Source organism: Myodes glareolus, chromosome 16 (assembly GCF_982192425.1).
Source record: "Myodes glareolus chromosome 16, mMyoGla1.1, whole genome shotgun sequence".
NCBI classification, from domain to species: domain Eukaryota; kingdom Metazoa; phylum Chordata; class Mammalia; order Rodentia; family Cricetidae; genus Myodes; species Myodes glareolus.
The window spans coordinates 16,203,983-16,218,781 of record NC_142041.1 but is presented as its reverse complement, the minus strand read 5'-3'; the positions used below and the strand labels follow the sequence as shown (position 1 = coordinate 16,218,781).

The 14,799-nt window shown below is 36.6% G+C and overlaps 1 protein-coding gene across 3 annotated transcripts in view; it reads left to right on the top strand.

Moving 5' to 3' along the window:
• The window catches only part of Sntg1 (syntrophin gamma 1), a 482,604-nt gene that overhangs the window by 376,667 nt on the left and 91,138 nt on the right, over positions 1–14,799 (top strand). For 2 of the 3 annotated variants that reach the window (XM_087897100.1, XM_087897099.1), the window contains one exon: positions 9,242–9,280. The exons of the other annotated variant lie outside the window; for it this stretch is intronic. In XM_087897100.1, coding sequence (XP_087753226.1) covers positions 9,242–9,280 — 39 coding nt within the window. The remainder of the gene's footprint in view (positions 1–9,241; positions 9,281–14,799) is intronic. 3 annotated transcript variants of the gene reach the window in all.

Genomic DNA, 14,799 nt, shown 5'->3' with positions numbered 1-14,799 from the left:
CACTCTTTTACCTGGTATATAGAACCAGTCTAATTTCCAAGTTAAATATGCTCAGTAGCAGATGAAGAGGTAAAGATAATTTGTTTAAAGACGCTGGAGTTTTATTCAGCCATAAAAAAGAATGAAATGTCCTAAGCATCACTGAAGTCTTTGGAAGCTCCACATTAGGCAATACTTCAGTATACTCAATATAAGTCTTAGTTTTATAGCTTTTATCTACTTATATTCATTCTGCCTTTGGAAAGACATGCTAACTTTTTCTTTGCATTGGTATTTACTCAGATATGTAGAGAAAAATACTATATTTTATAATCTCAGTCCTCCCTATAAACCATCAGATACTGCTCCCTACCCTGTTGAAGGTCATTCTCTACCGTTTTTGTCCATCTCTCTGTCTCTGAACATAAATGCTGCTCAGAACCTGAGTATTAGTCATATACCTAACTTTTATTATTTTCAACTTAAATATTTTATGGTTTTTATTTTCATTATTTATGGAGAATTTCATGTGTGAGTCCTGCATTTCATCTCTCCCTCCTTCTCTTTTCTACTCTTCTGATGTCCATCAACACACTTCCAAATTTAGTGTCACATGTTAATTATTGTTTTTTACACACACACACACACACACACACACACACACACACACATATATATACACACACACACATATACACGCATAAATGTGTAAATACAACTTGTTGAATTCATTTAGTGTTGATCATTTATATGCATATAAGGCTGACACTTTGAGGTTGCATAATCAATCAGGGAGAGAATACTGATTCTTTCTCTTTCATGTTGCTGTTAATTGCCGATGTCTCTTCATCTAGGTGTAAGACCTTGTGAGACTCATCCATATTCTGACATATTTTCTAAGTCTGTGATGCCATTGTAACAAAAGCTCCCAAAGACATAATAGTTAAACTTTTAACTTTATTCTCTAATATTCATTATTATGAAAACATGACCCTAAATTAATCTTTATAAAAACTAAACTAAGTATCTTATACTTAAACTAATTTTTGAAAAAGAAACCTTGGTTCTACCAATGTTTACTCTAGTTGCTACCCTCAATAAAACAAGCTGCTCACTAAGAAATTCATCTGAAGACCAGTGTTTAAGACAGAAATAAAGTTGACCTTACCCTCCTTACTAGGAAATAATGATGTTAAATAAGGTACTGTATGCATGTGATAAATGCCACAGTCATAAGGTATTGCTTTAAAAAGTTTACACTTATAAGAAGCTAATATTTGTCTCATATCTTGAGTTGAATGTTACACAGAAAAGAATTCAAATATAGTTGTTGGTATATATAGTAAACATTCACAGATATTAAAAGTAAAAATTTTGCTAGGGAGTATTATTCTAAACAGTGTTGCATTTTTTTCTGCTGCTCTTGTTAACAATTCAAAGTGTGTTTGACAAAATAAAATTAACTGGCACACAGGATGATGAGTCAGCTAGTAACTGATAGAAAGCTGTAAGGAAGAACCACGTGGAGGACGGGTTTTTTAAACAGGAGTGGAGAGAAGGACATGGAGGTTTTTGGAAGATGCCAGAAAAGGGGGAAAGTTAGCTACTTGCTACTCAGCCTCTCTGAGTGAGCAGAATTCCATCTAAAACCTTGAATTGTGAGTTCTTTTGATTTTGATAACCTTTGCCATGGTAGTTGTAACAAAGTCAGTGCCTGAGGGAACAGCATCCCCTCAGGCTGTGACTCTTATAGCAAAGTTTGCTTAAGGAGCAGACACTGTAGATAATAATAATTAAGACTTATAACCACAAATTTCTTTCATTATTTAGTTTGTTCCTATATATTGAGACCTTTCACAAAGTTTAGATTGGAAAGAAGAAATTGTAGTAGTGTCAGGACAAATTTCACAGACAACAATCAAGAACAAAGTTGACAGCTTGTTCATGTGAGAGCTGATAAAAGTGACACCTTGAATTCGTGAATTTCTCTTAAAATCTGTAATCCCCTTTCTCTGTGTGAGAAAGCCTCACACAGATCCTAACTCATGAGCATTGTGGAATTATTGGATACACAACTTGTAGGGACTTAAAAGCCCTCCACGAACATAACCATCTTGAAATTTGCTAAATAGTGTGGCAACAGAAGTCTGAGATTCGTCTGATTGGAGTTGGCAATGTTGTATGCCAGATGTGAACGCATTGTAGCTTCACGACCCCTTTATCCACCAAACTGAAAAACTGCTGCTTTTATAGAAGTGTGTGTGTGTGTGTGTGTGTGCGTGTGTGTGTGTGTGTGTGTGTGTGTGTGTGTGCGTGTGTGTGTGTGTGTGTGCTTTGCAGAAAAGCATGAGAATCAGTATCATTAAATTTGGTTTAAATCACAACTTCACAATCTTTATGTGAATCTGAACTCCTTAAAGAAACAGAAAACTCATTGAAATAAATTTGAAGTAGTGACTAAACTATCAAGAAGCTGCAGGTCTGTATCCAAGTTCCTTCTTATGTGAAATAAATGAGGAGGCAGGGAACATATAGACCCATCGCTCAGGTAGTAACAGCACTCAGTTCTTCCAAATAATTCTTTCCTTTTGCATTTTTGAAAGCATCCTAATGCAGGTCTTCTGAGAGAGCAGTCTGATATTGTTGTTTAAACACCACCAGGAAAGGGGATCATCTCTCTTATTCTAGATTCAAACAGAAGGGTCCCATGCCAGTCATTTATTGTAATAAGACCTTTCACTTTAAACTATATGAAACATGATTGTAAACATACATATGTGAGTTTAAAATACACATATGCAGTGAGTACACAATATGATCTGTTTTTAAAGTGAGAGAAATGTATTGACCCAGAAGAACTTTCTGTCTTTCTGTCTGACAAAAATTCAGGATTATTGTTGCTGCTGAATGTTTCAGTGGTTCTGGAATGTCTTCAAGAACTTGTCTTGCATTGCATTGACCTGTGCTACACACACACACACACACACACACACACACACACACACACACACACACAAACACACACACACACACACACACAGAACCTGCTGAATTCATTTTGTTGTTCGTGTGTATTTAGGATTTCAAGACTGATTGCTCTGTGGGAGAAACTAATTCTCCTTCCCCCGCCAACCAACAGTTCCTTTACTTCTTCATCTAGGATTGAGATCCCATTGAATTTTCCCCATTCCACATTAACATGTCTGATTAAGTCTTGTTTATGTGGCCATTTCTAGGAGAGGCTGTTTCACAGAAGCCTTTCTGGTATTCTTGCTGCTATCATCTTTCTTTTCCCAATTCCATTATGTTTCGTAAGCCACAGATGCAGGCTATGGGTTAGATGTATCCGTTGGGCTTAACTCATTGATCTTTGTGTTGTGTACAAATATGCTATAATTCGATGGTCTCCATTTGCTGTAAAGAGATGATTCTTTGATGAGGAGTGTTAGTTACATCTGTGAGTATAAAGATGTAATGTATTGAGTAACTGTGCTGATCTCGCAAAGTGGTAATACTAGGTTCTATCCTAAGATCTACAACCTTAATAGCCGCAGAATAGTGGGTTGGTTTCTAGTACCAGGCCTAATGTTCTTTTTGTTAAGATCACTGTGAGTCCAATTAGTATTTTGTTATAGACATGTAAGTGCTCCTTCTAATACCTTTATACAAGTCTTGTCTTACTGGTCATTATTATGGTTCAGAGGTGTTGCATCTGGGTAGGCCTGTTTAATTGCTTCCATCCCTTGACCACTTGCATAATATTTTCTGGAAAAATAAAAGTTACATCACAGGAATGAAATTTTCATGTTGGACCTCCCTTTTTCTGTCTAAATAAAAAGAAAGGTTTTAATTTTACTATAGTACAATCACATATAACAAAACATATATGAAACAAAAATTACAGTTACAATATTTATATCTCCTTTATCTTTTGTCATAACTAAGTAAAACTATAACTATCTATTCTTCAACTCCATCAAAGACCCCAGAAGGATATAATACCTAAGTAAACAGAAAGTACATTGTAAGCAACTTGCAAAACTCTAGAATTGACAGAGACATCTCGCTACTGGACAGTCACCCAAAGTTATTCTGTATCATTGGGGCATCAGATAGTCAGCCTACAGGCCCATAGTATCTAGCAGACTTTTCCAAAAGGCAGGAAATTTCAAAGACAGTTCTGCCTATGTTGGCAGTTCATCAGTCACATTTCTGTGTACTGAAGAATGACTAGCAGACTCTTTCATGAAACAGGAACCCCTAAGGATTGTCTCACCTTTAGATAAGTTCAGCAATCGTTTTTCTGTGGGTCCTGCTTGTCCAGTTCATACAGCATAGCATCAAACAGTCCAGGCAAGAGCAGTTTCTTGCCCAAATGACAAGCAAACTACCTAAGGAACTCTTCGATGCCCATCTTCCTCTTGAAGTAGACTGGTGCTGCCCGGAGCAGATGTGTCTCATTGTCATGAATAAGTACTTCTTGTAGATCAGGTCCATCTCTCTACCTAAAGACCATACAGTTCCATGCATTGATCTCACAAAGTTTCAAAATTCAATGATGAGTGAATTAGATTCAATTCAACATTTTCTCTCTTTGGAACTTCTGTGTGCATCTATTCCTTCAGCTGTGGTTTGCTGCACTTTCACTATGGGAAACTGGGGCAACTAGGAGAATTCTGGGAAGAGAAAAGTTAGAGAAGCAGTCACCAGCCATACACAGAGGAAGCAAAATGAGAATGCTTTACTTATAAAAGGCACCAAACCATGTGGCTAAACACAGACAAGAATTATGGGTTAATTTAAGTTGTAAGATCCAGGTAATAACATACCTAAGATAATAGGACAAACAGTTTATAATTACTATAAGCCTCTGTGTATTTCTTTGGGACCAAACAGCTGCAGAACTGGGCAGGAAAGAAATTTCTGTCTAAAGTATGGTTACCCTTAGCTCTGTGGATTAATAGCTTTATCTATTTGGTAACTTATCAGTAACATCCTGCCTTTCCATTAGTTCTCATTTTCTTGCAGGATCTTAATTAATTATATGTACTCTAAAAAATCCTAGCTTTGGTGTTTGTTTATATTTAATATTTGAATTCATTTTGATCTGATTTTGCATATAAAAGGGATGACCCAAATTAATTCTCCAGTTTTTGATATGCACGAATGAACTCAGCAATTTCCTGAGGACAATTGCTTCATGGTTTTCAGAGAATGTGCTAGACTATCTTCCATCCATGCTCATGTTCAGTACTGGATTCATATCCAGTATGATAATCTTTGTAGCAAATTTAAAATCATTGCCTGAGATTCTTCTGGAAAGGTAAAATGAAGATTAATTTCACTTATAATATAATCAATAATTAGAGGATAGCTTATCAAAAAGGAAAAAATAAAATTTAAACTCTCAAACATCACTGAAAGAACATAAAGAAGATATAAATAAATTCTCCATTAAAATTACTTGTGTGATTGTGACCATTTAAATTTCCCTGTGAATTCAAGGACATTTTTCTTTTGTGTTTTTTTTTTCCCAATTCAGAGGATAATAGTCAGGCTTTACTCTAGGACTTGTTATACCTCTGAGCTAAATCAAACCTGAAAAAGAGTTTCTCTATTTGTTCCTAATGAAAAGGAGTATATAATAGAATTTCATTGACTCTATATAATTATGTTAAGATACTGATCCTGCAATAGGAAATCCTTAAAGTCAACTACCAAGTAATGGTGTCACATTTCTTTACATTTTCATTAATTTCTTTTGATGACATTTAGTAGCTGTTTATGATTTTTTGATGATACCCTCTAAGTACTTTAGTTGTCTTTTATGATATTATAGTAGAATCAATTTTAACTAACCTTTCCAGATTGTTCCAGACCCTATTATGGTGGAAAACTTCAGTCTTTCACTATTAAGTATGATGTTCATTATGAGTTTATCATCTATCTCTTTAATGGTTATAATGATTCTTTTCTCACTACTCTTATGCTTGTGTTTTAACATAAATAGATGTTAAACCTGATCAAGTGCATTTTTATTTTCAAGTGAATTAATAATACATAATGTTGTGGGAATTTTATCCCTTTTAGTTAGTGACATTTGGGATGACTAGCCACATGGGCATAGCCACTCTGATACATGACTGGATAAAAACTGAGATCTAGGGATTGTGTTTTCTCTCTCACCTGATTATAAGTGGATGAAGAGTCAGTGGGGGTCATTTCCCCCGTATTCGTGAGTGTAATCCCCATTTAATCCTTTAATACATAAGTCTTCTTCCCAGATATCCATGGGTTTCTCACGTTATCTGGCACCCAATGTGGGGATGACTCCAAAAGGCCCTGCTGGGGCCCACTGCCCTGCATGGCCAAACAACTGTCTCCCATTCCCTACCACTACTCTCCTTTTCTAAATCCAAGCATGTGAATTTAAAAGAAAAATTCAGAGTCAGGTGGTGGCCGTGCATGCCTCTAATCCTAGCACTCGGGAGGCAGAGTCAGGTGAATATGAGTTCCAGGCCAGTCTATTCTACAAGAGCTAGTTCTAGGATAAGTTCCAAATCTACAGAGAAACTGTGTCTTTAAAAACAAAAAGAAAACAAAAACAAATAAACAAAAAACAAAGAGAAAGAAAAATTCAGTCTCTATCCCATATCAAAAAGTCACCAAAATTGGGACAGAAGAAAACCAAAACCTAGGGACGACTCTTGTCACAAATCTCTTTCACCTCATAGTTATTCTTGATTCTTTAGAAAGTTACTTTACATATATCACTATCCTAAAATTTGTTTTCATATTAATATTTAAGATTTCTACTGTGAACCATAAATTTTCCTAACAGCGACCTCTGAAGTCTCCAGAAAGGTGATGGGGTCCCACAACAATGACGCTACCTGATCCATATTTTGCCATTGAGTTAATGAACACCACACAAAGATTGACTTTGGACTACAAACTTCTCAGGACAATTCCAAGTTGGCTATCTTAGATGGTCCACCTCTTATACCACTCTAGTCAGAACTTCTTATGAGAATCCCTACCCATTACTCAGAGATTGGTTACAAGTGTTACAACTTGTCCTCATGAATTTGTTTTTTACTGCATCTCCATTGCAGTCAGCTGGAAGTAATTCTAAGAACACAACACACTCTCTCCCAACATGTGGGATGGATGGTTTCTGGTTTTCTTCAGGGTTATGAATAAATGTCATTTAGGGGTTGGTTATAAGTTGTTATAGTGTTGGGGGATGAAAAATAAAGGTTAGACTCGGGAATATCATTTGGAATAGAAAAAGGGGGATAGATAGGATAGGATAGGATAACAATGTAGATTATTTTATCTACTTGTATACAAAAATACCAATTAACAGTTTTAGATAATTTGTGTTGGTATGGGTTCTGGTATATTGATACAAATGTAAAATTATTCTTCTATTCCTATTTAAAATAATTTGTATATTGATACAAATTCAAACTTTTATTTGTCATACTTTATAGGTGTTCCTACTTCTTTTCAAAATGTTCTTGTATATTGACACAAATGTAAAATTTTTCTGTCATACTGTATGTGTGTTTCTGCTTTTGTTTAGGATATTTTGTATATTGATACAAATTGAGACTATTTTTGTCATATTGCACTATGCGTTTCTACTTCTGATTAAGATATTTTTGTATATTGTCACAATTGCAGGCCTTTGTCCTTATACTGTACTTCTGTTTACAGATTATTTTTATGATGTGAAACTTTAGTCTTTAAATTCTATAGGTTATTAAGAACTATAGATTAATAGTCACCCATATTTTTCATATTCATATTAGTTAGGTTTTCAAGATACACAAAGATGTATTACATATAAATATGTAATCTTCAAGAACTACAAAGACCTACAGAATATGGCATTTAAATGTTTTGGCAGCTTATGAGTCTATTGATGTGAGCCAGGACTGCTTCTGGCAGCACCTATCTACTCCAGAGGCAATGATGGGCACTGAAGACAATCCATATGGAGCTTGTTTCCTTCTTGATAAACTGGCATATAGCCAGTTGGTTGCCACAAATTGAAGAGAGACTTTGTGTGACTGTCTAGGCAGCCAGCTGTTTGTGTCATTTCTTGCATCATTGGGAAGCCTTTTGCTTTTACTTCCTACTTACTCAAACAATATTACTTTCCTTCTCAGGTCTTTGATGGGGTTGAAGACTAGATAGATACAGTTACAATTCCCTCATATCTTAGCTAAGGGTTTATTACATACAAGACAGACTCTTCAGAATAGGACAGCTATAGAGTTGTCTTTGCAATTTGCCAATTACCTATGGCCTGTACATTTAGAGAGTGTTTCTTGCCTGATTTTGCTCTTGTTGATTGTAGTTCTATTTTTGTTTATGCTATTACCTTTTCTTTTCTGCACAATGCTTTATAGTTGTTCTTATTGTATGTAGTTTTATGTTAAGATTAGAATCTTCTTAGAAAAGGAGGGGAAGTGTAGTGGGAATTCGATTTGTTTTGACCAATGACATTTGGGGTGACTAGAACTCTGGGAGTCTCTCTCTCTCTCTCTCTCTCTCTCTCTCTCTTTCTCTCTCTCTCTCTTTCTCTCCCTCATTTGGATGTGGAAAACTTCCTGATATATGATTCAGTGACATGGTCCAAAGCTTTACCGATCCTTCCTTGTTGAAAGAAGAGGAAATGGTATTGCTTTCTCCTGTATTTGTGAGTGTGTGATCCTCATCTAACCCTTAATAAGTTTTCGTCCCAGACATCTGTGGATCGTTCACTTTAATATAATGTTCTCAGTGTGTGTTCATATGTGTATGTGTAAATGTGTGCATTTATGCATGCCTGCATGCGTGTGTGTGTGTGTGTGTGTGTGTGTGTGTGTGTGTGTGTGTGTGTTTGGGACTAGGTTTATGTGAGTAACGTTCCAAAACCTGGGATACAGCAAGCTGCTTGTTCTCAGCATGTACTATACGACCATTGCTTCCTGCATTGTAGTACCTGTATACATGGCCAACACTCTTTTACAAATAAGGTTTCTCAGAGTATTTTTCAGACTTAGTCAAGTTATGAATCTTTATAGTGCACTATTAAGGATAAAAAGCTCCACATGAACTATTAGCCAAGAAGCCAGGAGGTGGTGGCACATGCCTTTAATCCAAGCACTCAGAATTATGCAAAATAACTCTTAAAATTATATAATTAGATATATTTAGGGACAACTTTTTATACTTTTGTTGTCACTGATTTATTAATTTATCATTGCAGATCAAAAAAATCAACAGAAATTTCCCTGTAAACCAGCAGGTAAGATCAAGCAATACTTGAAACACTGAATCATACTTCTCTTTAGAATGTCTATTATAAAAGGTAATCTTGGTGCCATCTGATTCTTATATAAAAATAATTAGTACTATAAGCTATCTTCACAGAAAATTAATGTTGGATTAATTTATGACTTTAATATATTTTCTTCACTGAATATATGCAAAGTAGGTTTTAAAGATATGCAATCTAAGAAAAAAAACCACCATTACCAAACTAATTATACTGATTTGTGCAAAAATCTGAGGATCTAGACATAGTACTTCTATAAGGTAGTTTTAGTATATCTTAAGTTAAAAATTGTTTTATGTGTTTGGCCTATATATACGGTTTCATGGACTACCTTCAGATACCAGAAGTGGGTCTCAAGGTCTTAGAACTGGATTCTCAGATGGGTATGAGTGCCACATGGATGTTGGGAACTAAACCCTGGCCCTGGTCTTCTGGAAGAGCAACAGCTCTTTACTTCTGAACTTTCTGTCTAGTATCTAGTTTATCTTAATTTTAAAGGCATCCTTAAAATTGGTCTCAGTACATAATATACTGACATACTTCCAGATGAGTATAACTTAGTGGGTAGAATGAAAATAATATATAATTGATGCTATAGGTTATAAACTCATTGCTCTTAATATCAACTTTTATTTATAGCCATCAATCCTACTCTAAGCATGCATCATTCTTAATATGTTAAAAGGTTTTGGCAATATTTTACTTGCAAAACTCATAGAAAATCACTTTTCTGATCTGTAACATTTATATAAAAGACAATTATTTTCTAAATTTATTTTGAATATTAAATATTATATTTACTTAAATAATACCCTTATTATCATTAGAATTGCTGCATCTTAAACATATTTTGTTATATGGACAGCAGCATTTTTTTTTAGTGTAGACTATGCCATTATTCTGGACAGGAACTAGCTTATAAAGCTGTTCATGAAGGAAATAGCATGAAATATCTCATCTGGAATATTCTGTGTTTTCATAAAGATCTGACATACATTTGTCACTCTTGCTTACCTACACAGATGATCTTCTATGAGCATATTTGATAATGAACACATTCAGAAGGTGAAACAATGCTGAATTTAGTAATTCTCTAATGCATATTTGAGACACTTGATATTATTGAAGATATAAGAGCATGAAATCTCTGGTCACTAACTGCAATGATATTGAGTTTAGTACCTGTGTGGCTCTGTCCTCTTGAGAAATTCATTCTGGAAGGCATAAGAGTCAACTTCAGAAGAAATGTCAATAGTTCCATAGGACTGTGTTGGGGGAAGGGACGCTAATAAGAAAGTGTTTAAATATAAAGATGCAGGCAATATTAGGTGGATTTTTGTTACTGTAACACAGATTAAAATAGGAAATTTATAGATTTTTTTATCTTTCAAAAATAAAAATAGCATTTCTTTGATCTGTCATTGGCTTTAAGACATCCCAGCCTTCCGCTTTCTAGCCCCAGCTTGTGAGTCTGAGTCTAGAAAGCTAATTTACTGTATTTCATAACCTAAGTAATTCCACACCATTTCTTTACTTATGATGATAGCTACATTTTTTAAAGTAATTTTATTAAATTATAAAAGTTTCCATTTACGCCCCTCTTCCCAACACCCTCCCACTCCCCCCCCCCCCCCCCCGCCTCCTCCTCCCTCTTTGTCCCTAAGGGCAGTCAGGGTTTCCTGCCCTGTGGGAAGTTCAAGTTCCTCCCCCCTCCCTCCAGGTCCAGGAAGGTGAATATCCAAACAGACTGGATCCCAAAAATCCAGTATATGCAGAGGAAACTAGTCCCAGTGTTATTGTCAATGGCTTCTCAGAAAGACTCTGGGCCAGCCACATTCAGAGAATCCGGCCACATTCAGAGCATCTGGTTGGATCACGTGCTCGTTCAGTTGCAGTCCAACTGCCTTGGTAAACTCTCATTAGATCCGACCCCTTGTATCAGTGGGTGATAGCATCCCTCGCAGTCCTTCGTCATTTTCTTCGTCCTTCTGCTCCTCATTTGGACCTTGGGGGGCTCAGTCCGGTGCTCCAATGTGGGTCTCCGTCTGTATCGCCATCCAACGCCAGATGAAGGATCTATGGTGATAAGCAAAATATTCATCAGTATGGTTATGGGCCAAGGCCGGTTCAGGCACCCTCTCCTCTGTCCAGAGAACAATCTGGGGATCTCTCCTTGGACCTGGAATCCCATATATAATCAAGTTTCCTGTAAACCCTAAAATGACTCCCTTAGTTGAAATATATTCTTCCCTGCTCCCATATTCATCCTTCCTCCCTTCCCCCCATCCCGGTCAACCGAGCTTTCTCCATTCCTCCCCTACTCCCTTCTCTCTAACCCTCTCCCTTTCCAACAACCCTCCCCCCCCCCATGCACCCAAGGTTACCTGGGACTCTTGACTATTTCCTATCTCCTGGCGGATAGCTAAATAATCTTCATCAGGTTCGTCTTCTTATTTAACTTCTTTAGGATCACGAATAATAGGCTCAAAGAGCTTTAATTATGGTTAGAATCCACTTATGAGTGAATACATACCGTGTTCCTCTTTTTGGGTCTGGCTTACCTCACTCAGTAAAGCGTTTTCTATGTCCATCCATTTGCATGCAAAATTCAAGATGTCATTATTTTTTACTGCTGAGTAAAACTCTAATGTGTTTATGTTCCACACCTTTTTTAACCATTCTTCTATTGAGGGGCACCTAGGCTGTTTCCAGGTTCTGGCTATTACAAATAGTGCTGCTATGAACATAGTTGAACAAATGCTTTTGCAGTATGTTAGGGAATCTCTAGGGTATATTCCCAAGAGTGGAATTGCTGGGTCCTGAGGGAGGTTGACTCCCAGTTTCCTGAGAAACCGCCACACTGATTTCCACACTGGCTGCACAACTTTGCATTCCCACCAACAATGGATGAGTGTTCCCCGCATTCCACATCCTCTCCAGCATAGGCTATCATTGGTGTTATTGAGTTTAGCTATTCTGACAGGTGTAAGATGGTATCTCAAAGTGGTTTTGATTTGCATTTCCCTGATCGCTAAGGAGTTTGAGCATGACCTTAAGTGTCTTCTGGCCATTCGAAGTTCATCTGTTGTGAATTCTCTGTTCAGTTCAGTACCCCATTTTTTAATTGGGTTAATTAGAGTTTTAGTGTCTAGTTTCTTGAGTTCTTTGTATATTTTGGAGATCAGACCTTTGTCTGATGAGGGGTTGGTGAAGATCTTCTCCCAGTCAGAAGGCAGCCTTTTTGTCTTACTGACAGTGTCCTTTGCTTTACAGAAGCTTTTCAGTTTCAGTAGATCCCATTTATTCATTGTTTCTCTTATTGTCTGTGCTGCTGGGGTCCTACTTAGGAAGAGGCCTCCTGTGCCTATATCTTGTAGACTACTTCCCACTTTCTCTTCTATCAGGTTCAAAGTGGACGGATTAATGTTGATGTCTTTAATCCATTTGGACCTGAGTTTTGTGCATGGTGATAGGTATGGATCTACTTACATCCTTCTACAGGCTGACATCCAGTTATGCCAGCACCATTTGTTAAAGATGCTTTCCTTCTTCCATTGTATACCTTTAGCTCCCTTGTCAAAAATTAGGTGCTCATAGGTTTGTGGGTTAATATCCGGGTCTTCTATTCGATTCCAAAGGTCGATTTCTCTGTTCTTATGCCAATACCAAGCTGTTTTCAATACTGTAGCTCTGTAATAGAGTTTGAAGTCAGGGATGGTAATGCCTCCTGAAGTTCCTTTATTGTATAAGATTGTTTTGGCTATCCAGGGTTTTTTGTTTTGCCATATAAACTTGATTATTGTTTTCTCAAGGTCTGTGAAGAAGTTTGATGGGATTTTGATGGGGATTGCATTGAATCTATAGATTGCTTTTGGTAGAATTGCCATTTTTACTATGTTGATCCTCCCAATCCAAGAACAAGGGAGATCTTTCCATTTTCTGGTATCCTCCTCAATTTCTTTCTTCAAAGACTTAAAGTTCTTGTCAAATAGGTCTTTCACTTCCTTGGTTAGAGTAACCCCAAGATATTTTATGCTATTTGTGGCTATCGTGAAAGGTGATGTTTCTCTGATTTCCCTCTCTGCTTCTTTATCCTTTGTGTATAGGAGGGCCACTGATTTTTTGGAGTTGATCTTGTATCCTGCCACGTTACTAAAGGTGTTTATCAGCTGTAGGAGTTCTTTGGTAGAGTTTTTGGGGTCGCTTATGTACACTATCATATCGTCAGCAAATAACAAATGTTTAACTTCATCCTTTCCAATTCGAATCCCCTTGATCTCCTTATGTTGTCTTATTGCTATTGCTAGAACATCAAGCACTATATTGAAGAGGTATGGAGAGAGTGGACAGCCTTGTCGTGTTCCTGATTTTAGTGGAAAGGCTTTGAGTTTCTCTCCATTCAATTTGATGTTAGCTGTCGGCTTGCTGTATATTGCTTTTATTATATTTAGGTATGATCCTTGTATCCCCAGTCTCTCCAACACCTTTATCATAAAGGGGTGTTGAATTTTGTCAAATGCTTTTTCAGCATCTAATGAAATGATCATATGGTTTTTTTCTTTCAGTTTATTTATATGATGGATTACATTGATAGATTTGCGTATGTTGAACCAGCCCTGTATCTCTGGGATGAAGCCTACTTGATCATAATGGATAATTTTTCTAATGTGTTCCTGGATTCGGTTTGCCAGGATTTTATTGAGAATTTTCGCGTTGATGTTCATGAGTGAGATTGGCCTGTAATTCTCTTTCTTAGTTGTGTCTTTGTGTGGTTTTGGTATTAAGGTAACTGTAGCTTCATAAAAGGAGTTTGGCAATGACTCTTCTGTTTCTATACATTAAGGAGTATAGGTATTAGCTCTTCCTGGAAGTTCTGGTAGAATTCTGCATTGAAACCATCTGGTCCTGGGCTTTTTTTGGCAGGGAGATTTCTGATAACAGCTTCTAATTCTTCACGACTAACAGGTCTATTTAGATTGTTCACCTGGTCTTGGTTCAACTTTGGTATATGGTACTTATCTAAAAAATGTCCATTTCTTTTACATTTTCCATCTTTGTGGCATATAAACTTTCGTAGTAAGATCTAATGATTCTCTGAATTTCCTCTGTGTCTGTGGTTATATCCCCCTTTTCATTTCTGATCCTATTAATTTGCATGTGCTCTCTCTGCCGTTTGATTAGTTTGGATAGGGGTTTGTCAATCTTGTTGATTTTCTCCAAGAACCAGCTTTTTGATTGATTGATTCTTTGGATTGTTTTCTCTGTTTCTATTTTGTTGATTTCAGCCCTCAGTTTGATTATTTCCAGTCTTCTACTCCTCCTGGGTGAATCAGCTTCTTTTTTTTCTAGAGCTTTCAAGTGTGCTGTTAGGTCTCCAATGTGTGCTTTCTCCGTTTTCTTTATTTGGGCACCTATTGCTATGAACTTTCCTCTTAGCACTGCTTTCATAGTGTCCCATAGGTTTGAGTATGTTGTGTCTTTGTTTTCAT